At 48.5% G+C, this 26,396-nt stretch overlaps 1 protein-coding gene across 4 annotated transcripts in view; it reads right to left on the minus strand.

Annotated features, from left to right (window-relative positions):
- Positions 1–125: 125 nt before the first annotated feature.
- LOC308461755 (uncharacterized protein) overlaps positions 126–26,396 on the minus strand; it is a 29,937-nt gene continuing 3,666 nt past the window's right edge. Inside the window, exons 4-15 of one of the 4 annotated variants that reach the window (XR_013978966.1) lie at positions 25,540–25,829; positions 24,468–24,776; positions 23,253–23,403; positions 22,202–22,405; positions 20,567–20,891; positions 13,389–13,540; positions 12,855–12,904; positions 11,901–12,071; positions 11,332–11,421; positions 10,004–10,157; positions 898–1,758; positions 126–762 (exon numbers count right to left, since the gene is read on the minus strand). Coding sequence is in view for 3 of the 4 variants with exons in the window: in XM_080978888.1 (XP_080835014.1) it covers positions 1,479–1,758; positions 10,004–10,157; positions 11,332–11,421; positions 11,901–12,071; positions 12,855–12,904; positions 13,389–13,540; positions 20,567–20,891; positions 22,202–22,405; positions 23,253–23,403; positions 24,468–24,776; positions 25,540–25,829 (2,176 nt within the window). In the remaining variant the exon portion in view is untranslated. Of the gene's footprint in view, positions 1,759–10,003; positions 10,158–11,331; positions 11,422–11,900; positions 12,072–12,854; positions 12,905–13,388; positions 13,541–20,566; positions 20,892–22,201; positions 22,406–23,252; positions 23,404–24,467; positions 24,777–25,539; positions 25,830–26,396 lie in introns of all 4 variants that reach the window. The other 3 variants (XM_080978889.1, XM_080978888.1, XM_080978890.1) reach the window with 3 other exon arrangements.

Raw genomic sequence — 26,396 nt, forward strand, 5'->3', positions numbered from 1 at the left:
TTCGATAGGCTTGTTCCCGTGTTACACTAAAGACAGGTAGGTACAAGCTGTCTCTCTCTACATGTGCCGAAGCGTTTATGCATATACAGACTGTAAGACTGTTCAGCGCAACCACTCATGCCACACATATCACGCTCTCCTTTAATATAACTGGTAAGCACTCCTAATTTCTCTCTGCATGGCTAGAACATCACACCAGGGGTTGTGGAAGCTTTATTAAATTTGTAGCCCAACCTGGGAAGGTAGCTAGGAGAAGGAAGACACTAGGCCTAAAGCTCCTCTGCCTTGGGGCTATACTCATTTCTGAGAAAGGCTTCAGGAGTAAACCCCAAGGAAAAATCCATATCCACTGCCTTGCAGGACATCTTCAGGAGAAGAAAAGACTAAGAAGTAAATCCTACCCAATTCCGGAGTGGAGTCCCTAAGACAACTGGTGAGACAAAAGTCTTCAGAAAATAGTCTTTTGACAAAAGTCTTCAGAAATTTATGGCTTTTTTTTTTTTTTTTAGTTGCTACTGCAAACGTGGCCCACCTTCTTTTTAACTCATTGTGGTCTGCCAACAGATTGCAAATACTATTGGTCAGGGTCCAGGAAAACTAAAATAGTAGCATAGCATAAACCCTGTTACTGAACAGAAGTAAAAGATGTAAGATTAAGACTTCTTCTTCTTCTTCTTCTTCTTCTTCTTCTTCTTCTTCTTTTTCTTCTTCTTCTTCTTCTTCTTATGCCACCCATCTGACTGGGATTACCCTGGGCAGCTTCTAACAAATTAAAACACAGTAAGACATGAAACATTTAAAACTTCCCTAAACAGAATTTAGGGACATTTGGGGGAAATACAACACTCCCCACTCCCAAATAATAAACTTAACTTAGTCCAAGCTAAAATACTTTACCAACACTCTTTGTCCCCCAGAAGAGCTGTTGCTCAAGGCACCTGTAAGGTAAGTGCAAACATTTCTTTTTAAAAAAATATTTTTTATTAAAGATATTTTAGTTTACACAAGTACGTGCATTGTCTCTTTTTTTCAGGTCGTCAAGTCTTTTCTGTAGATCAGTAACATTCCATGTGCGATGTTAGTGCTGTATATAGCATAACATTAGGGGAGGGGGGGTGGTAAAACTAGGAAAGCGCAAACTGAAAAGGTGAATGAAAAGGGGCAGAGAAACAAATATAAAATAGTCTCCTGAGAAAGGTTCATTCCAACCTTGATTTTATATTTGACTGGCATTTTATCCAATCTAATTGCTCAGTTTGGTTGGCACTGTGTCCATTTCTTATGCATCCATTACTTTAGAAGTAATGTTTTCTTTAAAAAATGGAAAGCTTTCCACATAGGGAGTAAAAAAGATAGCAGCAGAAAATTGTGTGCTTTGGATTCTTTCTCTCTGACTTCAATGGGCTCTTTAAAAAAGAGCAATCAGTGCATAAGCCTCCGTTTTCTAAATATTCAGAAATAGGCAGATCTTTCCAAGCTCATAGCCTTAGCTCTTCCAGACAGTAGAGGAATAACTTATGCATTATTTCTTTTTTTCCCAGCACTGTGTTGACCAGGCTCTCCACAAACTCCTGTGCATGATTTATCTGACTCAGGCATAAACACTCGCCCTTCGTAAGAAGACGGTTCTCTTCTGCTATATTCAGGAATGCCTCTCGGTTTCTTTGAAGAGCAAAATCTTCCGTTAACTTCCCTTTAGACTTCTTTATATGATCAGCAGGCTTTTCACCAGAAGGCAGAGATTCCAAACAAATGGAGCTGAGAATCAAGGGGAAGCAACATTACAACACACACACACAATATCTGTTTCCAGGGCCTCCCACCTGTCAATCACCTGAAATCACAGTAAGATTATCTTACTGCCCTTTCAGCAGCCTGTATCATCCAAACCACACAGGCAAAGACACAGAGGTGTTGCTTTCAGCAGGTGGCTGCATCTTGGCCTGCCCTACACCTGATGTCAAAAACAATGTTACGGGGAGGGGGGAGAAATCTGAGGGCTCCCTTGGACAAAAAAAGGACACCAGCCAGGAATACCAGAGCAAAACAGCAGCCAGTAGGCTTGGTCTTTATTGAAGACTGTCGTGACAGGACTCCCACGTGCCACAAGGTGGAACAAGATGGAAGCCCAGAACAAAAGAGCCCCCAAACTTTTATTAGCTGCTAATCCCCATGTTACACCCCCGCAAACTACATTACTCATACATCACGGTTACATCATGAAAGGGGAGGTCTGGTGGCAGTAATCTGAGCATCCTGGACCCTGCCCCATGGTTCTCCTTGCCCTCCACCAAACACCCATCAAGTGTAACAAAAAGATATTTACATTTCCCTGTTGTGATGAATATGAGTTACTCGTGCGTAAACTGGTGCCTCTCTAGGCTAATTTGCCTTGTTAAACCTTTCTGACTGCACAGCCCTTTCTAATCATGACTGTCTCAGTCACTAGCAGAATCCGTCAGTGGGCGTTTCTTGAATCTCTTCCAACATAAGAGTTGTTTGACACCCAGTCTCCTCCGCCTCTCACTGCGCGGGAGCCTTCTGCGCAGGGAGGGCGTAGGTAGCGGAGGACCTGTCCCCTCCTCACTGAGTTCCAGTGAAGAGTCCATGAGCCCTCTCTCCGATTTCCCCATCTGCCCACTTTTGTTCCTGATGTTGCGCTTAAATGCTTCCCCCTCCACTGAGTTGCTTCTCCCCCTGCTGCTGGGTCCTTCTCCAGCATCATCTAGGAGCCTCCCCTTCACCTCCCGCTCTGATGTCAGTTCCCTGACATCCACCTCCCCCCCAGAATCCCCTCCACCCCTGGACCGACCTGTGGGACCAACTTCGTCCCCTTCGTCGGCCGAGGAGGCGGGGAACCCCCGGAAGGAACTGTCACCATCTTCTGTGGATTCGAAACCCGCTTCCCAATCGCTCTTCCACCTGCCAACGGGGTGGTCTTCCCAGTCTGATTCTTCTTCCTCCGAAACCTCTCCTCCCTCCCCCTCGGAGTCAGAAAATCCCTCAAAAACCTCTTCCTCATCTGTGGTTCCAAATTGCTCCTCCCAGAATCTCTCCAGGGGTTTGGGTTTGTCCGGGAACCGGCGGTGGAATACCTCCACCAGATACCTGTCCTCGAAGGCTTCCGTGGGGACCCACGTGTTTTCGGACCTGGGTTCCCCTTCCCACGCTACCAAATACTCCACCCGGCGCCCTTGCCACCTTGAGTCCAGTATTTCCGTGGCCCTGTGGTGGTGTTCCCTTTCTTCTACCTGCGGGTGTGTGGTGACTTCTCCCTCTTGCCCCTGGAATTCCCGCCCTTCCCTATGCGGTGAGAGCAGGGACCTGTGGAAAACTGGGTGTATTTTCATGCTATCAGGCAACCTGAGCTTAAATGCCACGGGATTAACTTGCTGTGTTACCTCAAAAGGTCCCAGCCGTCTGGGCTGCAACTTCTTGCACCCCCCTTTGAAAGGTAGCCCTTGGGTGGACAACCACACCCGGTCCCCCACCCGTATGGTCTCCCCTTCCCTGCGGTGCTTGTCTGCCTGCCTCTTGTAAGTTTCCTTGGCCCGCTCCAAGTTCATCTTAAGTTGCTGGTGTAGGGCCTCCATTTCTTCCACAAACTGCTCTGCAGCGGGTACGCTCCAGCTTTCCTCCCCACTCCCCGGGAAGGCCCTGGGATGACACCCATGGTTGGCCATGAATGGGCTCATTCCCGTGGACACGTGTTCCGCGTTGTTGTACGCGAATTCATCCAGCGCTAGTTTTTCTACCCAATCGTTCTGCCTCTCACTGACATAGCAGCGTAGGTATTGCTGGAGTATACTGTTCGCTCTTTCTGCTTGCCCGTTGGTCTCTGGGTGTCTCGCCGTCGAGAAACCCACCTCCACCTGCAGCAAGCTCATGAGCTTCCTCCAGAACCGGGAAGTAAATTGTTTTCCGCGGTCGGAGATAACCCTCAAGGGGGCGCCATGCAGCCGGAATATGTGCTCCACAAACAACCGGGCTGTTTCCTCTGCCGTTACAGCATGTGAGCAAGCTATAAAATGGCACATTTTTGTCAGTAGGTCGACCACTACCATGACTGCTGTCTTTCCCCGGGACTTGGGCAAATCTGTCATAAAATCAATGGATACCACCTCCCAGGGTTTCCCCGGCGTGGGTAAGGGTTCCAGCAATCCTGTGGGGGCAGCCCGCTCCCCCTTTGCCCTTTGGCAGCGGTCGCACCCCCGTACATATTCCCGTACATCCTCCCTCACCCTGGGCCACCAGAACTGCCTGGTCACAAGCATCATGGTTTTGTGCTGTCCAAAGTGCCCTGCTGTGGGGTTGTCGTGGAATTGTTTGAGTACCTTTCCCCTCAGGGTCTCCCCTGGTACGTACAGCGCTCCCCTATAGTACAGTACCCCTTCCTTCTCCTCAAACCCTTCTTGGGTCCCTCTTCCGTCTCGTAGTTCCCGGATTTTAGTTTGCGTGAACACGTCGTTTCTGGTCAGCCCGGCTAGTTCTCGTTTCCCCACCAAAGTTCCCCCACACACCCATCGGTCCTCGGGGATCACGTGTCGTTTCTCCGGCGGCCCCTCTCCTTCCAGGTACTCCGGTTTACGCGAGAGAGCGTCTGCTCTTACGTTTTCCTCTCCGGGCACGTAGCGGATTTCAAATAAAAACTTGGAGAACTCCTGTGCCCATCGAATCTGTCTCTGGTTGAGTACTCGTGCGGTTCTCCAGTACTCCAAGTTCTTGTGATCTGTGCAAACCTGGATCTGTTGTTGCGCCCCTATCAGTAGATGACGCCAACGACGAAAGGCCGCGTAGATTGCCAGCAGTTCGCGGTCATACACTGTATAGTTTTGCTCCGACTTGCTCAGTTTTCTCGAGAAAAAGGCACACGGTTTCCATTCCTGCTTGCCCCTCCCTGGCTGCAAAAGGACCGCCCCTACGGCTCTGTCGGACGCGTCGGTCTCTAGCCTCAGGGGTTTCTCCAGATCTACGTGCAGGAGTTGCTCTTCCGATGCGAACGCCTTCTTCAGTTTTTCGAAGGATTGCTGGGCCTCTTCTGTCCACACAAACTTCTTTTTGCTACTGAGACAATCCGTGATGGGCGCTGTCAAGTGGGCGAAGTTCTTGATGAACTTCCTGTAGAAGTTGCTGAACCCTAGGAACCTCTGTACGTCCTTCCGTGTTTTGGGAGCCTTCCACTCCAGCACTGCCTGCACCTTGCTTGGGTCCATCGCTAAGCCTTTGTCAGACAACTTGTACCCCAGAAACTCGACTTCTCTGGCGTGAAACTGACATTTTTCCAGCTTGACCCACAACTGGTGCTTCTGCAGTCGTTGTAACACTTCCCTGACGTCTCTAACATGTTGCTCCTCATTGTCCGAATAAATTAAGACGTCGTCCAAGAAGGCTACGCAGTTCTTGTACAGCAGAGACCCCAACACGTGGTGCATGAAAGCTTGAAAACAGGCGGAGCCCGACTGTAATCCAAAAGGCATAACTAAGTACTCAAAGGCACCTAGGGGTGTGAACATTGTGGTCTTCCATTCGTCCCCCTCCCTCATCCTGATCAAATTGTATGCGCCCCTGAGGTCCAGCTTGGTAAAAATTTTGCCTTTCCTCACTCGCGTTAAAATGTCGTCAATCCTGGGCATTGGGAAGGTCACGGGTTCTGACACCAAATTGACAGCTCTATAGTCCACTACGAGCCTGGGTTTATTTGTGTCCTTTTTGTCCACAAAGAACACCGGACTGCCCCCTACTGCCTTTGATTCTCTTATGAAGCCTCTTTTCAGGTTCTTGTCAATAAATTCTCGCAACTCCTTCATCTCCCTGTCAGACATGGCGTACAGCTTACCCACTGCCAGCTGAGCCCCCGGAAGCAAGTTGATCTGGCAGTCAAAGGGCCTATGTGGTGGCAGTCTATCTGCCTCTTTCTCGCTGAAGACCTCCCGCAGATCTGCGTATTGTGGCGGCACCTCCCCTTTCCGCTCCACCGCCATCCCAGCCACCCTGGCCACGGTCATTCTTGGGGCTTCCCCCCCTAGACAGTGTTCCAGGCAGTAAGCTGACCCAAAGGTGACTGTCCTCTGATGCCACGCCACCACTGGATCATGTTGTGCTAGCCAGCTCATCCCTAATATTATTGGGGGTCCTGCTAGTGAGGCGACGTGAAAGGCGATGGTCTCCGAGTGCCTGGACACCCTCATTCTCATTGGTGGGGTCTGGTGTGTCACTTCCCCTCCTAGAAGCTCCCTGCCATCAATGGTGGTCACTTGCAAGGGAAAATCCAAAGGCAGTAAGTGGAGCTGGTGCTCTAATGCAAAGTCTTTGCTGAAGAAATTACATGAGCTGCCTGAATCCAGCATCCCTTTCACCTTGACTGGGTGCCCGTTCGGGAGTTCTAGCACCACTTCGATGGCTATTGCCGCCTTGGGGGGGTCTGGTTGGGGCACTTTTACTGGTGGCTGGCCTGGCTGTTGTGCCCCTTGATTGGCAGCCAAGCGTTCCCGTTTCCCTGTTCCTGTTCCTTTACCACCTCCTCCTCACCCCCTGCGGTTCCCACCATTCCTTGCCAGGCCTTTCTTTGAGGGCAGGCTCTGGCAAAATGGCCTGGCCGCTGGCAAAGGTAACACTTCTTGGAGGTTTTCCAATCCTTTCCCTCCTTCTTGCGCCCTTCGCTGGTGCTTGAAACTTCCCGCGCGCGTGCCCCATCTATTTCCATTGGCTCTGCTGGCGGGGAAGGCTGCCTTGGTATTTCAGGAATGCGGTAGTCATGGCAACGTTGCTCTCTCCCTTCCCGCCTCTCCTGGGCCCGCGCTTCCTGGCGCATGCCAATCGCAAGCACAGCCTTGGTCAGCTGATCCATCCCCTGTGGGCGGGGTGCGCGGGAAAGTTCATCCTTAACCGTTGGGGACAACCCCTCCTCGAATAACATCTGTATGGGTTCGGAGCCCAGTTCCCACCCGAGGCGGTGAACTATCATGGCAAAGCGCGACCAGTAGTCCTTAACTGACTGGCTCCCCTGTTTACAGTTCATCAATTCCCGCTTTGTCACACTTTTTTGAACATCAGTGGAAAACATTGCGTCCATTGCTTGGAAGACTTTCCTCAGGTCCTGCATGGCGGCATTCTGCGTCGCCATAAGGGGCCTGACCCATTCCCTGGCCCCGTCCTGCAGGTGACCCACAACATATGCCACCCGCGCCGCGTCGTCTTCAAAATCGTTATGCTGCAATTCCAATGCGTACTCTATTTCCGTTCGAAACGCACTGTATTCTTGCGGCTTCCCCCCAAACTTGTGCACCAGTCCCGGTACCTTCCTTGCTATGGGGGTGGGTCTGACCTGTGCATCTTGAGACCGCCTTTCGTCCAGCCGCGCCGTCAGAATGGCCACATGCTGCTCCAACTCTCGGTTCCTCTCCACCAGCGTTTGCCCTCCAGCTGCTCCACCCTGGGTGCTGGCTTCTCCGGGCTTGCTCATGATGCTGCCTGCCTGCTGCTGCGCACGAGCAACTTTCAGGGACTGACGGATTGCTGTGATGAATATGAGTTACTCGTGCGTAAACTGGTGCCTCTCTAGGCTAATTTGCCTTGTTAAACCTTTCTGACTGCACAGCCCTTTCTAATCATGACTGTCTCAGTCACTAGCAGAATCCGTCAGTGGGCGTTTCTTGAATCTCTTCCAACATAAGAGTTGTTTGACACCCAGTCTCCTCCGCCTCTCACTGCGCGGGAGCCTTCTGCGCAGGGAGGGCGTAGGTAGCGGAGGACCTGTCCCCTCCTCACTGAGTTCCAGTGAAGAGTCCGTGAGCCCTCTCTCCGATTTCCCCATCTGCCCACTTTTGTTCCTGGTGTTGCGCTTAAATGCTTCCCCCTCCACTGAGTTGCTTCTCCCCCTGCTGCTGGGTCCTTCTCCAGCATCATCTAGGAGCCTCCCCTTCGCCTCCCGCTCTGATGTCAGTTCCCTGACACCTGTTTCCCAGCCAAGTTAATCACACCCTTTTGCCTTCATCTGGATTTGTTATTTCTGGAATGGCTACCTGTCTGGCACTCAGGTATCGGGATGCCAGGGATTATTACTCAGGCAGAGGGGCTGCTGAGTAGCTGAGCTCACACGTCTATATGAATTTCTGAAGTTTTCCCAGTGAGCCAGTACATAGATACCTTTATCAGTGAATTGTTACATTTGGTATTGTGCAGCAGAGGCCCTTTGAATAGATAGGAAGAATATCCGCCCTCCCTTCCCCACAGGTGGGCGGGGTTTGCGGCACCGAGCGAGGCTCACCTGGGTGGGTGCCACCCAACTGCTTGAGCTGGCCTTTGACCCGCCCTCGGCCAGGGAGGACAATGGACGGCCGGCCGGGGGCGGGCCTAAGGCCAAAAAGGAAAAGAGGCTGACTCCTGGGCTCAAGCCTCTTTTGCCTTTCTTCCTTCCAGGATGTGAAGTGTTTTGTGGGGACAAATCACAAAAGTCACAAATGCGATTGTGCTGATTTTGGTAGTGGGCTGCATGTGCATGATATCTGCTGGAGGGGCAACCCCCCCCAACCTATACATAAATTCCTGCAACAGCACGTAGGGCAAATGGGTTTGGCTTGGCCAAAATTACCTTATGGGCCAAATAGAGAGGCTTGCCAAGCCTAATTAGGTCCCTAACTGCTGCCATAAATCTAATAATAATCTATACAGCGATAAAATCCAAGGATCCATAGTACAAAATCTCCAACCACCCATTAAAAGGGAAGGTCTTCAATCCCTCTTAAACACTTCAAGGAACGAGGCCTGTGTGTGATGTAATCCATTGGAGCAGTCAAAATACAACATTCCTTGTTTCCCTAGTGTGGACACAGACAGGGGGGTGTTACTCCAGCCAGTATAACTTCCTGTTACACCAGGTAGGTGGGGGTGACCCTTGCAGACCCCACAAAAGGTCCAGTCATGCAGCCATCTTTCTCTCTCTTGATTCTCTTGGACTGCCCTGCTGGCTCTCAGGCAGCAGCACATCGGATCAGTCCCCATATGGGATGAATCCACACCTTTCTCTGTAACTACAAGCTAAAGCCTGCCTTCAGGAATCATACTGTGAACTGAATGTAAGTAAACTTCTTGTTACTTTTAAGGAAAGACTGTTGTGTCTTTATTCTTTTGAGAGGGGTCAAAAGGGGACTTACCAGGAAGAAATCCAATATGGGCATGCCAGACTGGATTGCTTAACTAAAGAGATTCAAATGAATCTGCAAACTAGCTTCCTGCCGTATTGAGGGGAATGTGCTCTGCTAAATGACTCACTAGTGTGAGTGAAGGAAGGATAACATTTAATCAATATATCCTCTCCTACTATCAACAACATTCCTACAGCCTGCTGCACAGGCCTTTGCTCTCTCACTCTTTCCTCCTAAGGCTGCTGGTGGGGAGACCAGATTATTCCTGTTAGCTTGGAGATGGCTATAGGTCACCTCCTCCCCACCCTAAACCTCATTTCTGTCTGGTTAATCCTCTCCACCCTCTTCCAACTGTCAAGTTTCTATGGCCACCCCAACTGCCTTTAAATATTCCTTTCAACTCCTCCCACTGCCCCGGCCTGGCCCACTTACTGTGGCATGATCTCATACTCTCCTCTCCGCTTCAGATGTGTGCCCCAGACACAGTTCCTTACAACATCATTCCAACCCATCCCAAACGTTTAACTCAGCTTCTGAAAACCATCCAGTAGCCCCACAGTTACCATAACAACACCACTGCATTTCACATGTGGCCTCAACCATCCAACTCAACATCACTTCCTTGCTGGGGATAACAGCCCTGTCCCAATCAAACAAGTCTTTGCCCGAAACTGACCTGTATTTCAGTTCCCCACATTCTTACTACTGGCTGCTCCTGGGACACAGCCATGGCAATTGAGAACAGAAGAAGAAGGTGGACGTCCAGTCCTGGTGTAAACATGGTCCCTAGCGTGGTCCTCCAGCAAAAACTGGGCAATACCGGGCAATGCCTCAGCTCATCACTTGAGCACAGAAATTACCCTTTGGTAGCTGTTCTTGAAGAAGCGCCTCTCCCCAAATCATCTTTTGTCTCCATGGTACAAGGCATGGCACAGTCCACTTCCGACCAAGGGCGCTTTATTCCACTCTGATGTCCAGCCTGGTCCTGAGCAACCCTTAAAGGGAGGACTTTTGCTAGAAAGCAAACACAGAGAAAGAGATTTATTTAATCAACCCAATGGCATATCTGCCCTGGGGAAACAGACCAATTACGTGCTCACCAGCAACAGCTGGTGGGGACTCTGTTTATGAGGAGAGTGGCTTCCCTGCCCTCTGAACCAACAGCAAAAGCCATGCTGGTTGTTAAGAGATTGATTCAAAATGTTGGTTATTAGTTGGGACCTAATAGCAAGGTCCCAACTAAAGAATAATGGCAACTTAAACTGATGGAATATGCGCAGTTTGCGGACCTAACATACAAAATAAGAGAACAAGAAGAATATACATTTAAAGAAGATTGGAAAATGTTTATTAAGATAAATTCAACAGTGTAAATAAGTTTTGATGGATGGAATAATGAATGGTCTGGTTTATATAAAATATGCAGGGATTTATGTTATGCAAAATGAACCATGGAGAAGAAGGGAAGTTTTGGATATTTTAAAGTTGTTTAGATGAATATTCTAAATTGTAAAACAGAAAATTTAATAAAAATATATATTATTATATTATATTATATTATATTATATTATATTATATTATATTATATTATATTATTACACACACACACACACACACACAATGTTGGTTATTACTCCCTAGCTCAACTCATTTGGCTCCTTCACTGTTGACATCTAGTTAACATCGTCCTGCTCAAATGTGCTTTTGGTACACAGAACTGAGATTGGTATTATTTTATTATTATTATTATTATTATTATTATTACTACTACTGTATTTATATCCCACCAAGGAGCTCAAGGTGTGGTTCTCCTCCTCCCCATTTTATCCTAAAAACAACCCTATGAAGTAGGTTAGGCTGACAGTCTGTGACTGGCCCAAGCTCACCCTGTGAGCTTCATGGCTGAGTAGAGATTTGAACCCAGGTCTCCTAGGTCTTCGTCCGACACGCTAACCATTATACCACAACGGTCTGTTGGCCCCATTTATCCTGAGCTTCTTTTGTTTCCTTATTTTCTGCTGCAGTAATCTTTTTTTTTAATTGTTCCATTAAAAAAAAAAAGATTCTTGCCAGGCACCTTGGACCTACACTTTGAGGAACAGAAAGGCGTGATAAATTTCTTGGCACATTACTGCTACCTAGTGGATGGTTGAGAATACAAAACTGATAAGTAACATGGTTTTACTACCTTTTGCCAAACTATCCTGAACTTCACGAACAGCAGTCTCAATGTGCGGCATGTAGCAGGAATAGATTTCCTCCATCTCCTGGCTGCAGACTGAGCAAAATTGAAAAGTAAACAAAAGAATGACACACTTTTCCCGCACAGCTCTGACAGGGTTTTTTATGCATTCAAAATGGCACTAGAGTCAGTCCCACAGGCACACGGAAAGCCCCAAAGCACTTATAAATTCACTCACGGAGTCACGTTTGCGTGCTTTGACATTAAGTCAGGGTTACCAGGGCTCAGCCCCAAAATCTGTTTTCAGTGCCTGGGTTTATCTAATGAACAAGAGGACCTTTGAAAATGTGCCATCTCCCACAACACTTTCCCCTCCAGAAGTGCATTTCTTTTGTCTCACAAGTTCTGGGGTTAAAGAAGGGCTTCTGAATCAGAAGACTCAACTTTCGAAGAGGCTTGAGGTCTAGCACCTTTAAAAGAAGAAGAAGAAGAAGAAGAAGAAGAAGAAGAAGAAGAAGAAGAAGAAGAAGAAGGACTGATAGTCAGGGGCAGAGGTGAGAAGAGGTCACGTTTACCCTGGAAGGATGGTCTTTGGGTCTTTTCTTTCTGCCAGCACCTTTTCATTAGGCTGATCAGATTTTCCAGTTTCTCCACCTCGTGTATCTTCCCCTCCAGCTCCCGGGTGTTTGGCCTTTGATTCTCTTGGATTTGCATTCTGAAGATGGAGTTGTCTCTCTGAGGGTTGGCTGAGAAGGGGTGGATATTGAGGCATTCAAGAGAACATTTCCAAGGCATATCGCCTGACAGTGTCATAAGCAGGGGTGAGAAACCTTTGCCACATCAGGCCTCGCTATTTGGCCCACTGTCCTATAGGTGATGCAGCAAATGGGGATTGCAACCACCAACTGGCTAATTGCTGGAGCCTGCAGGTTGCCATGCACAGTGCTTTGAATGCTCCAACCATCAGCTGGTCACAGGGGCAAAAATGGGCCACCTGAACACAGGTGATTGACAGGCTGGCAGCCCCACCCCACTTGTTCCACTTGGGCCATGGGGGTGGGGATAAGAGATAAGAATCCGGCACACCAGCCAGATCCAGTTCCCCTGCCCTGGCCTCAAGGCAACTTTAATTGCACAAGCCTTCTTTTCCCAGTACAGTGGTACCTCGGGTTAAGAACTTAATTCGTTCCGGAGGTCCGTTCTTAACCTGAAACTGTTCTTAACCTGAAGCACCACTTTAGCTAATGGGGTCTCCCGCCGCCGCCACGCAATTTCTGTTCTCATCCTGAAGCAAAGTTCTTAACCCGAGGTACTATTTCTGGGTTAGCGGAGTCTGTAACCTGAAGCGTATGTAACCCGAGGTACCACTGTATGTGCTTGACTCCCTGCCACAAGATGCTGTAGACGCTATTGTAGGGGTACACATTTTTCTCTTGTGTTGGCTTCCCAGGGCACAACTGCATTGAATATACATTCTCTGTAATTCAGACAGGCAGAAATAAGCCATAGGCAGAAAGAGCACAACTCACATGGATAAGGTTCCTTGCCGGTTAGCACTGAGAACATGAGGATCCCATAGCTGAAAAGAAAAAAGCAAGTCGATTAAAAGCCCCTCCCAACTTCAACTGAGATCTTCCCTCTTCCTGTGGGACAGCAATATCAGTGGTCCCATGCCGTTTCCCATCTCCGGGGCTTCTACATTATCCTCTATTATAGGTTAGTCAGCAGAAGGAATGCTGCAAGAGAGAGGTTAACCAATGCCAGGCTCACTGCCTTCATTCATTCACACAAGAAGCAGCCTTAGCAATCTGGTGCCCTCCAGAGTACAAATCCTACAAGCTCCAGCTGGGGCTGATGGGAATTGTAGTCCCAGCGGCATCAGGTTGTGCAAGAGTATCCAACCCACAATGTACTCCAAAGACAGGGACGTAAGGAGAGCCTTTCTGGATTGAGCCAATGGCCCTTCTAGTTGAGCATCTGTCATGCTAACCTTTTCCTAATTTTATAGTGCTCATGCAATTGTGCCAACCCCCTTGTGCCCCACAGCAGACGCTTCTGTCCACCTGTAGACATCTGTGGCTGGGTCTGGCTTGTAGGACTCGGCAAAGGCTTCGGGGGGCATGTATTCGAGGGTCCCGCCAGATACTTCTGCGCTTTCAGAGGTGAGAGGGGAGCGCTGAGTTGTCCCAAACTTGGACAAGCCAAAATCAGCCACCTGAATGGGGAGACAAGGCAAAAGACTTAAGAGAACTCCCAACTGGGACAACATAGGAAGCTGCCTCCTGCCAGGTCAGACTATTGGTCCATCTGGCCCAGTCATGTGCACACTGACTGACAGCAGGAGCTGTCCAGAGCTTCAGAAAGGGGATATTCCCAATCCTACCTGGAGAGGCTGGCGACTGAACTGCAGGTGCTCTGCCTCTGAGTGACAGCTCCTTCCCAAGGTATTGACTTACCTGCGCTTTGTCCTCTTTAGGATTACTAACCACGGTGCTGCTCCACAAGCAACTGGGTTTTGCACCACTGCTCTGCGTAGCAGGCAGACTCTCATCACTGGGGGAGAAGGCAGCTTCCTTGGACTGCAGCATCCCCTCTTCTGGTCTCCAAGCAGGAGACGCTCATAAAGAAACTTTATATTACAGAATTGAAAAGTATCAGAAGACTAATAGTTGGGTGGGAGAGCTGGGCGGGGGGGGGGGGAAATCTGGCAGCCAATGTGCCACTCTGGTTTCAGATAGTACATGGGTAGACGAGTCTTAAAAGCCCAGGACACAAATTTTCACAGCCCTCTAGCAGTTGTGGTAGCTCATTTACCAGAACTAATGTATTTCGTGTTCACTCTGGAAGTGTATACTTGATACTGAGCAAACAAAACCTCCTAGAGCAAAATATATACATATACTGTCAGGGAACTGCCATCGGAAGGAAGGGAAGTGAAAGGGCTCACACAGGTTGGGAGAGACTCAGCAGCTGAAGAGGGAACCAGTAGGGGGAGAGGAGCTGAGCTGAGGGAAAGGGAGCTGGAGGGATGGCTCAGAGACACTTCCAGCGAAAACAGTGGGGAGGTTTCAGGACCTCCTGTAGGGACACCCACTCCTCGCCGGAAACTGTCACGCAGAGAGTCCAGAAGACGTGTTTCCGTTAAGGAGCTTTTATGTTGGAAGCGATTCCGAAAGCAACCACTGTCGGAATCTGCCAGCGACTGACGGAGCCATGTTTAAGGGGCTCCGTTACAGACAGAGGTTTGCAAACTTGACCAAACTCTGAGGGACTAGGATTTTACACACAAGCAGCTCATCGTCCCATCACAGCATTCCGACAGTCTTCGTGAGCAGCTTGTGCAGGAGAAGGCATCATGAGCAACCCAGCCGGAACCGGAGAAGCAGGAGCTGGAGCGGGTCCAAGCCTGGAAGAAAGGTACCGGGTGTTGGAGGTCCAGCTAGCGCTGCAGACGGCGAGGCTTGAGGAGAGGAGGGCTCAGGATGCAGACAAAAAGGGGAAAGACACCCAGCTCGTCAGAAAGGTACCAGGATTGGTGCAGAAGTTTGGGGGGGAGCCCAAAGACTATCATGGCTTTCGGACAGAGATGCAATATGCCCTCAATCTGCAGTTTGATGAATTCCCTGACGAGGAATCACGAGTGGCTTTCGTGATTGGGCATCTTGAAAAGGGGGCGAGAGACTGGGTTAGACCCCTGATGGCAGCGAATAGTGACGTCCTAAAGGACACGATGAAGTTCTTTCGCGCCATGGATCTGATGTTTTCCAGCGATATTGAACAGGGAGTGGTCCGCAGACAGTTAATGGCTTGCAAACAGGGGAGCCGATCTGTCCGTGAGTACTGGACTGAGTTCACCATGTTGATCCATAAATTGGGGTGGGATCTATCGGCGGAACCCATTCAAATGCTCTTTGAAGAAGGGCTTTCTTCGGCTGTGAAAGACGAACTTTCCCGGGCGCCCAGGGCGGAGTCTATGGACCAGCTGACCAAATCAGCGCTGACCATAGGAGCGCGCCAGGAGGCGAGAGCATTGGAGAGGCGGGAAGGGAAGGGGGAACGTTGGAAGGAGTTCCGCATTCCAGACATTCCAGAGCCAACTTTCCCGCCGGCAGAGCCGATGGAAATCGGAACAGCGCGCGCGCGCGCAGTTTCAAAGCCCAGTGAGGGGGGAAAGAAGGAGGGAAAAGGCGCCCGGAAATGCTATCTCTGCCAACAGCCAGGTCACTTTGCCAGAGTCTGCCCCCAGAGGAAGGAATGGCAAGGGATGGTAGGAGCTGTGGAGGGAAGAGAGGAAGAAATACCGAAGCAAGTAAAAGCCAACGCCTGGCTGCCACCGTCGGGGCACAGCAGCCAGGCCAAAGAGCAGTGAAAGTGCCCACGCCAGAACCTCCTAAACCCGCCCTAGTGATAGAAGTGGCGCTAGAGCTGCCAAACGGACACCCTCTAAAGATAAAGGCGCTGTTGGACTCAGGCAGCTCCTGCAATTTCATGAGCAAAGAGTTTGCAGCTGAACACCAGATACAGACGATCCCTTTAAGCAACCCCCTGCAGGTGACCACGATCGATGGCAGGGAGCTGTTGGGAGGAGAAGTCAGCTTGCAGACCGTCCCAATGATAATGAAGGTGGCAAGGCACACCGAACTGATAGCGTTTAATGTGGCCACCTTGGGAGGAGCTCCCATTATATTGGGGATGAGCTGGCTAGCGTTACATGATCCGCTGGTGGGCTGGCATCAGAGAGTGGTTTCTTTTGGTTCAGCACATTGCTTAGAACACTGCAAAGAGGGAAAGGGTTTGGCAGGGGCCCAAGCCACCCTAGCAGGGACTGAAGTAACGGAGAACGTGAAGGTACCACGACAATACGCAGATCTCCGCGACGTCTTCAGCGAAAGGGAAGCTGACCAACTACCCCCGCATAGACCCTTTGACTGTCAAATAAATTTACTCCCTGGGGCACAGCTCCCTGTAGGCAAGCTGTACGCCATGTCAGACAGAGAGATGCAGGAGCTAAGAGAGTTCATTGACAAGAACCTGAAGAGAGGGTTCATCAGAGAGTCCAGGGCGGTGGGGGGCAGCCCAGTGTTTTTTGTGGATAAAAAAAACACGAACAAGCCGAGGCTTGTGTGTGACTTCAGGGCCTTAAATGCAGTGTCAGAACCAGTGGCTTTCCCTATGCCCAGGATTGACGACATTTTGACAAGGGTCAGGAAGGGAAAGATTTTTACTAAACTGGACCTAAGGGGGGCGTACAACCTGATACGAATAAGGAAGGGGGATGAATGGAAAACCACCATGTTCACCCCTTTGGGGGCATTTGAATATTTAGTTATGCCCTTCGGCCTACAAGGAGGCTCCGCGTGCTTTCAATCGTTTATGAACCATGTCCTGGGGCCTTTGCTTTACAAGAATTGTGTGGCCTTCTTAGACGACGTGTTGGTGTATTCTGAGAATGAGGAGCAGCATGTGAGAGACGTCAGAGAAGTGTTGAGCAGGCTGCAAGCCAACCAGCTGTGGGTGAAACTGGAGAAGTGTCAGTTTCATACCAAGGAGGTGGAATTCCTGGGGTATCGCCTGTCAGACAAGGGATTGGCCATGGATCCCGGCAAGGTCCAGGCGGTGCTGGAATGGAAAACACCCAAAACAAGGAAGGATGTGCAGAGGTTCCTAGGATTTGGGAACTTCTATCGTAAGTTCATCCGAAACTTTGCCCACCTGACGGCGCCCATTACGGACTGTCTCAGCAGTAAGAAGAAGTTCGTTTGGACTGAGGAGGCGGAGCGAGCATTTGAGGAACTAAAAAGGGCCTTCGCCTCGGAACAACAACTCCTGCATGTGGATTTACAAAAACCGATGAGAGTGGAAACTGACGCATCAGACAGAGCTATTGGGGCGGTGCTTCTGCAGCCAGGGAAGGAGGAGTCAGAGTGGAGACCGTGTGCTTTTTTTTCGCGAAAGCTGAACAAATCCGAGAGGAACTACACGGTGTATGACCGAGAACTACTAGCCATTCATGAGGCGTTCCGGAGATGGAGGCACCTGCTAATTGGCGCACAACATAAGGTGCAAGTGTGCACTGACCACAAGAACCTAGAGTATTGGAGGACGGCACGAGTGCTCAACCAACGGCAAGTGAGATGGGCCCAGGAGTTCTCCAAATTTAACTTTGAGATTTGTTACGTGCCAGGCCCAGAGAACATTAGGGCGGACGCTCTCTCACGCAAACCTGAATATTTGGAGGGGGAGGGAGCACCCGAAGAGAGACATGTCATTCCAGAGGACCGCTGGGTGTGTGGGGCGGCATTGGTGGGACAAAGAGAACTGGTAGAGGAAACAGAGAATGATGAATACGCCCAGAATAAGCTCAGAGGTCTTAGGGGTGAGGGAGAGGAACCAGGGGGTTTCGAGGAAAGAAATGGAGCTTTGTATTACAAAGGGGCACTGTATATCCCTGAAGGAGACTTAAGGGGGAGGGTACTCAAGCAGTTGCACGACAGCCCCACGGCGGGGCATTTTGGACAACACAAAACCATGTGGTTGGTCACCAGGGAATTTTGGTGGCCTAAGGTGAGGGAAGATGTACGGGAGTATGTAAGAGGGTGTGAGCAATGCCAGCGAGCCAAAGGGGAGAGGCGGGCACCGGCGGGGCTATTAGAACCCTTACCAACCCCAGAACGACCTTGGGAGGCAGTGTCGATAGATTTTATGACTGATCTGCCGAAGTCCAAGGGGAAAACAGCCATCATGGTGGTGGTAGACCTACTAACAAAGATGTGCCACTTTGTAGCCTGCTCGCATGCAGTCACGGCGGAAGAGACAGCGAAGTTATTTGTAGAACACATTTTTAGGTTGCACGGGGTGCCATTGAGGGTGGTCTCAGACCGAGGAAAACAATTTACTTCCAGGTTCTGGAGGAAGCTCATGAGCTTACTGCAGGTGGAGGTCAACTTTTCGACTGCCCGGCACCCTGAAACCAACGGGCAGGCGGAAAGAGCAAACGGGGTCCTCCAGCAATACCTGAGGTGTTATGTCAATGACAGAGAGAATGACTGGGTAGAAAAGTTGGCGCTGGCGGAATTTGCCTACAACAATGCCGAGAATGTGTCCACAGGGATGAGCCCCTTCTTGGCTAATTATGGGTGTCATCCCAGGGCTTTCCCAGGGGGAGAAGGGGAGAGATGGGGTGTCCCGGCAGCCGAGCATTTTGTAGAAGAAATGGAAGCAATCCATCGTCAGCTCCAACTCAACTTAGAAAGGGCGAAGGAAGAATACAAGAGGCAGGCAGACAAGAACCGAAGGGAAGGTGAAACCATAAGGGTGGGAGATAGGGTGTGGCTGTCAACCCAAGGGTTGCCGTTCAAAGGAGGTTGTAAGAAATTAAGACCCAGGAGATTGGGTCCCTTTGAGGTCATTCAACAGGTCAACCCAGTGGCTTTCAGGCTCCGGTTACCCAACCACATGAAACTGCACCCAGTATTTCACAGGTCGTTACTGTCACCGTATGAGGGGGGACGAGAAGGGATGGCCACTCGGGGACCGGTCATAGAAGAAAGGGAATGCAGCAGCCATGTGGCAGAAATCCTCGACGCCAGATGGAAGGGGGATCAGGTGGAGTATTTGGTAGCGTGGGAAGGAGAACCGGAGTCAGAAAACACTTGGGTAATGGCAGAAGATATCAATGACGAGGTATTGATAGAAACGTTCCATCAAAGGTTCCCAAGGAAACCTCAGCCTGTGGAGAGGTTCCGGAGGGAATACTTTGGGACCACCGATGAGGAGGAGGAGTTGGAAGGATTCTCGGAATCGGAAGGGGAAGGGGAGATGGACTCTGAGGAGGAGGAGTACTTCGAGACCAGGAACCGCAACAGGTGGAGAGAAGTGTTCGGGACATCGGAAGATGAAGGAAGTTCATTCCGGGGTTTTGCCTCCTCACCGCCCGTAGAGGAGGGGGCGAGAGGGGATGAAGGGGGCCCTGGAGGGGAGGTGGATGTCAGGGAACTGCCATCGGAAGGAAGGGAAGTGAAAGGGCTCACACAGGTTGGGAGAGACTCAGCAGCTGAAGAGGGAACCAGTAGGGGGAGAGGAGCTGAGCTGAGGGAAAGGGAGCTGGAGGGATGGCTCAGAGACACTTCCAGCGAAAACAGTGGGGAGGTTTCAGGACCTCCTGTAGGGACACCCACTCCTCGCCGGAAACTGTCACGCAGAGAGTCCAGAAGACGTGTTTCCGTTAAGGAGCTTTTATGTTGGAAGCGATTCCGAAAGCAACCACTGTCGGAATCTGCCAGCGACTGACGGAGCCATGTTTAAGGGGCTCCGTTACAGACAGAGGTTTGCAAACTTGACCAAACTCTGAGGGACTAGGATTTTACACACAAGCAGCTCATCGTCCCATCACATATACATATACATATACATATACATATACATATACATATACATATACATATACATATACATACATCAGTATGACACCCCCGCCAAATATCATAGAATTATAGAGTTGGAAGGGACTCTTAGAGTCATCTGCCCCCTGCAAATTATGACCATAAACCCTTCATTTAAAGATATGAGACTCTGCTAGGCCACAAACTATTTTTTTTACTTATAATATGCAAGATTTCTAATCCTTCTAATGCTAAAATTTCTCTTTGTTTTAAGGCAAGTGGCGTAAGGAACAAAAGCTGAGTGTATCATGAGGCTGAAACATCATCACTGTGGAAAGTAGAGATTGCTGGTGTCTGCTTCAGAGAAATCACAAATAATGTCCATGAAGAGGGAACACGAATTGGCTGATGCTATGACTGACCCTGCAGTGGCACAGTTTTTAATGGGACTTGTGTTTGTTATGCCAGAAACATTCAAATGAGTTTTTAATTATTCCAAAGTATGAAGGCTACATTACAATGGTGAAGAATTTTTTTTACTGAATATTGCAAGCTTCCAACAACTGTAAGGAATTTGGATCCATTGTATGATGAATGCGGTCATTTGCAATGGCACCATGAACATGCAAGCTGCAAGAGCACATGGTCTGGTGCGGACTTGCTTCAGGAGGAGTTAGCAGGAAGCTCGAGGCCTGCTTACACCCAAGAACACATTTCAGAATCTCAGCAACTTACAAGCGCTCCATGACACAGTTGCCTGGAGTCACTCAGCCGATAGAGAAAAACATTCCTGGAAGCAGAAAGGGAGCACTGACCTTGACTGGTCCCAATTAAAAAGAGAGAGAGAGAGTATGGCTCACCTTCACATTCAGAGCTTCATCCAGCAGGATGTTGCTGGGCTTGAGATCCAGGTGGAACCGCGGAGGATGGAGGCAGTGCAGGAAGTCTATCCCCAGGGCTACCTGGTAGAGGATGCGGATTCGCAGGGGCCAGGGCAAGGCACTGGACAGCAAGCCAGACAAGTTGCCGTTCTCCACATACTCCATCACTAGGCCCACTTCATTTCCCTTCTCGTAGAGACCATAAAGACGAGGGATGGGGGCAAAAGATGCCTCATCCATGAAGCGGGCTTCAGTCAGGGCTTGCTGTCGGATGCAGGACACATTTGCGCTGGGTGCATTGGTGCTTGAGGGTGAAAGAGAGTCCATGGTGAGAGTCGAAGGAAAAGTTACAAAGTACTGTTGAGACACAGACTCATTGAATGATGAACTCAAGATGGGGTTGCCTAATCAGAAGGTCTCAAGAGCTCCTGAGTCTGTCAAGAGCTGGTCTGAGTAGGTTGGGAGGAGATATGGAAAGCTGACTCACATCAAGTCAGATCAATGGTCCATCTAACTCAGTATAGCCGAGACCAGCCTTCACCAACCCATTTCCCACCAGATTTTTTTGGACTATAATTCTTATCAGCCACAGCCAACATCTGGAGGGAACCGGGTTTTGTGAAGGCCAGTCTACACTGACTAGCAATGGCTCTTCCAAGGTCTCAGGTAGGGCTCTCTCCCGGCCTGACCTAGACAGACAGCTCTTCCCCCATGAACTCCATGAATAAGGAGCATTAGCTACAAAATTCTGAATATGGAACCAAGATGTCAGCAGCCTAAATTGGCCTGCCCTTGGTGTTTCCTTTGAAGGATCCGGGAAACAACCTGGCACCGTCCAAAGAAGTCACCACATACATTCCCAAACCCTTAAAATTCTTTGCCACATTGCTGAAGGCAGAGTGTCTGGGATTTGGGACCTTGTGGGTACAAGATATAGGCTCTACCACATCTGTATAACCAATTCAAGGTTAGACTACTGCAATGTGCTATATGTAGGGCTGCCTCTGAAGACGGTTCAGAAACTTCAGCAAGTGCAGAATTCAGAGGCCAGGTTGCTCACCGGAGCAAAACGGTTTGAGCTTATTAAACCAATCCTGGTCCGACTGCACTTGGCTACCTATTCGTTTCTGGGCCCAATTCAAAGTGCTGGTTTTGACCTATAAAACCTTTAACAGCTCAGGACCGCAATACCTCAAGGACTGCCTCTTTCCATATGAACCTACCCAGACCCTGAGATCATCTTCTGAGGCCCTTCTTCATGTGCCTCCTCCTCGAGAGATCCAGAGGGTGGCAACAATCCGTCTGTGGAATGCTCTCCCCAGAGAAGTTCACCTGGTGCCTTCATTATATACCTTTAGGCACCAGGTAAAAACATTCCTTTTTAACCAGCCCTTTGGTTGACCTGATCGACATCCTGTACCCTTTTAAAATGCAGCTCTTTTGGGGGGTATTACTGGGTTATTGTTTTTACTTTGACTTTATATATTGTGATCTTTTATGTGAACCACCCTGAGACCATTAGGTATAGGGCAGTATATAAATTCTAATTCTAATTTTAATTCTAATTCTAATAATAATTCCACCCTCAACCACACACCCAACCACCAGCTTTACCGGTGGAAAATCTTCACCGCCACAATCCCCTTTTCTTTGTGCTGAGCTCGGAAGACGGTTCCAAAGCCCCCTCTGCCGATGTGTTGCAAGTTATCCAAGCAGTTCTGGGGGATCCACTCATGGAACATCTCCAGACCAGGCCTTTTTGAAGGAGCATGTGCCCCGAACGAGGTCACTCCATTCTGACTTGTGCACAAAGCAGATCTTAAGGAGGGTGAAGGAGAGGAGAGAAGACCATTTACATATGTTAAGATATAGTATGAAAACAAGTGTGTGATGTGCCGGGTAGACTAGTGAGTTGGAGCAGGGGAAACCTGAGTTCAAATCCCTCCTCAATTTGGCAACTCAACTCAAGCCAAAGAAATCTACCATCTTGTTGCCCCCAGTAGCCACCTAAATGCCAGCAGGAAGCTCTAGCAGATGATGCACTTTCACAGCATTCTTCCCTGGTATATGGCGATATGCTGTCACCGCACAGCTAACCCATCATGGCTAGCAACTTGTTGCAAATGAATGAGCCTATCCCATTGGATGGCCATCATCTTAATGTTAAGATAAGCTAATGGCCTTTGCCACATTCTGTGACAGTAAGCTCCACAAAATCGGTTGTCTGAAGATGCCCTTTTATCTCTCCTGACATCTCTACCAACACTCAAATTTCCCTGGGTTGCCCCTTCAAATCCCACCTGAAAAATCCATCTTTCCCACAAAGATTATGGCAGTCAGCATGCCCTGCTGTAAATAACCCTAAGAATGTTTAAATGAAATGGATGCGCATTCTAATTCTGTACTCTCCCATCCCCGCTATAACACATGTACTAAATTATAGATTGTAAGTCCCTCTTGGCCTCCGTAAATTATCATGCGTACTGAGGGTGCTATACAAGCCCAAATTAAGAACCGCATTTTGTCTGTCCACTTTCTCCACAGTGCAAAAGCACCAGGAGAGAGAATGGCAGATGCCTGAGTTATAGCTTTGTTGTAGGCATGGTCTTTAACAAGGTGTGATGATTGACAACTCTTTAACTCATTGCTTAAGCACAGAGATCACCTTTCGGCGGCTCCTCCTGATGAAACTTCTCTCCCCAGATCCTCCTCTTCAATTACAGATACATCTCCTGCTAGCACATGGGAGAACTCATTTCTTAAATTCTGGAAATTTGCAGCTGCCTCTGGAAATCTCATGATTGCAGGTGACCCTCCTGAGAGAAATTGAGAGAGTGCAGAGATAAACCAGACTTACAGTGCCATCCTAACAGGTCTGCTCAGAAGCAGATCCTACTGAATTCAATGGGCCTCCCTCTAAAGTTAGAGGAGTTAGGATTGCAGTCTTACTTGAACGATGGCCTATCTCTCCATACTTCATGTGTGTGCTGGAGTAAGCTGGATAATATGTTTCGGATATATGCTTAGTACACTCAAGTCTCCCTATGAGGCTGATCACTCTGCTTTTGACTAAACACATGTTGTAAACTTTTATGCTGTAGTGTAGACTTATATGGACTTGGGTCTGTAGGGCTGTAAAGTTGATGAGGTTTCCCCCTCTTCATTGCTTTACACAGCCCCCAAAATATGTACAACAAGGAGCACAACTGAACACTGCCCACTGTCTATCCCCAAAATACACTTCTTTTTTAAGTTTTGCTTTTCATTTTCATACATTAGGTCTGCAACTTATGCTCACTTTACTTATGTGATCTCAACCTTATGCAGGTGGGGGGAAATAAATAAATGGAAGTGGGGAAGCAGCCATTCCCTGCTCTCAATTTATTTATTCTTCCCCCCACCTGCACACCCCCTGGGCTTTCCCGCTGTGGAGAGATTTTTTTTTAGTCTTCTGCCTTGCCTGCTAGCCTCTGGTTTGCCAGAAGCGGCTTAGTCATGCTGGCCACATGACCCGGAAGCTGTACGCCGGCTCCCTCGGCCAATAAAGCGAGATGAACGCTGCAACCCCAGAGTCGGCCACGACTGGACCTAATGGTCAGGGGCCCTTTTAACTTTACCTTTTAAGTATGCACAAATAGTGCTGCTAAGCTGTTCAAACCACAAATGCCCCATGAGAAACATTATAAGTGCAGCGGCCTAGCGCAAAAATATTTCACTTCTGTTCCATATAGCTGGCAGAAGCAGTATATAATGAAAGTGTTCAATTTTTTCAATAACGTCCCTACTAGACACTCCAAATAGGTCTCATTTTAAGTCTGAACACTTCTGACAAAGACATGCGCTGAATAACTGGCTATTTAAAAGTAGAACTGTGTCTTACCAGTTATAGCCAAAGGGTTTAATTCGTCAATATCTTCAACTTCTTCATTTTCTTGTCCGTTCTCAATCATTCTCTTTCTGATGCGTTTTCTGCCATCAACCATTTCAATTGACGTGGATACACACTTGAAATCTCCTGCCCCAAGAGCATCAAACGATGCAGAGAGCGTGAGAGAGAATGAAATAAGACCCCCTTGTCTCAAATGGCGAAGCGAAGGAAAATCCCTCCCAAAGGAAGGAAATCTACAGGAGGCTCCATTTCTGTTTCCACACTGCCATTGTCCATGACCACACCAGCCATCGAGGTGGCCTGGGGAACAACAAAAATTATAATGAAAACACTCTCTATAGACATCATTAAGGTGAGTCTAAAAAAATTAAATCCTTCCCTAAATTAGGATTTTTCCCCCCTACACTGGTACTATGAAACAAAATCAAGGGGGAGGTGAGGGGAAAACAAATATGAAAAATACTGAATCAGAGGCTGTTGGTGTATTGTAATACAGAGTTCTGATGCACCTGGACCAGGTAAGAAACAAAAACTCCTCCTTTCTCCGAAACTCTGAAAGATCCTCTTTCAGATGAGATGCTCTGGACTACCAAGAATAGTTTTCCTTCACCTCTCAGACTCCCCACACCCAGCTCAGTGTGCCCCAGGGACTCCGCTCTCCTTACCATCATTCTCTCTCTCTCTTTTTTTAATAAGATATTTATTAGGATTTTCAAAATATTACCAAAAAAAAGAAAAATACAAAATAAAAATAATTAAAAACAACACAATCTTTCCATTACTTATTTTTCATTAGCTTATTTCCCGGACCTCCTCACGCCTCCCTTTTTTGTATTCCAGTTCAGTTTGTTGGTTCAGCAAATCCTTCCCCTCTTTGTTTATCCTAATCTTTAATCTTAAGATATTGTAACATTAAATTTTTACCTATTAATAATCCATTTTTCATATTCCCTTATAGTATTGCAGCTAAAAACCACTTAATTTCTATCCAACATCATTCTAACATTCATTAATTTTGCAATATTTCTGTAAATAGTCTTTAAATTTCTTCCAATCTTCTTACCATCATTCTCTGTGATAGCGAGAAGATTCCTCTCCAGATCTCTTTGGTTGATGGATTTCAACACCGTGAGGACCACCTCCACAGCATAATGCTCGTTGTAGTAGCCAAGCAGCAACTGGGTCAGGTCAATGGGATCTGCCTTCTCCAGGCGCCCTCTGGGGATGTTGCTGTAGCCCTCCTTGACTGGGAGCGAGTTGAGATAGTACTTGAATTTCCTCAAATTGTAATTTGCCAAGTTCTCCAGGGTGCCCAGAAGACGGCTGTGGGTGGTTTTCTCCACTGTACTCCTTCTGCAACAAAATGGCAAAGCAAAAGAAATGTCAAAGTTAGGCAGGAAGGGGAACAGTCTCAGTCTGCTACAAAACCAACAACTCTGTGTGATGCTGGCTGGAGGTAAAGGGTTAGCATGAAACCTACACTTTCTCAAGCCTTCTATCACCAGGGTTATGCCAACAACTAAATACAGTCATACCTCAAGTTGAATGTGCTTTGGGTTGAGCGTGTTACTTCCGGGAGCACACTACTTCCGGGTTTCGCCGCTCGCACATGCGCAGACGCTCAAAATGATGTCACACACATGCGCGGAAGCGGCGAAACACGACCCACGCACATGCAGATGTGCCGTCACATCTTACATACTGTTAGCATCCTGAGGTACCACTGTAGTGGCAGATTGAGGCAGAATTCACTGTAATCAGCTGGCAATTACTGGCATTATATATCTATTCGATAAAAGAATTCTCTGTTACTGGTTTAGAGTTCAACAGATGGACAACCCTAGGCTACCAAAAAAATGCCTGATTGAGCTTTCGAATGGATTACCCCTTAAAAACTGGGTACATCATGCTGCCCAACTG

Source organism: Podarcis pityusensis (genome assembly GCF_964106645.2).
Source record: "Podarcis pityusensis genome assembly, chromosome: 13".
Taxonomy (NCBI): domain Eukaryota; kingdom Metazoa; phylum Chordata; class Lepidosauria; order Squamata; family Lacertidae; genus Podarcis; species Podarcis pityusensis.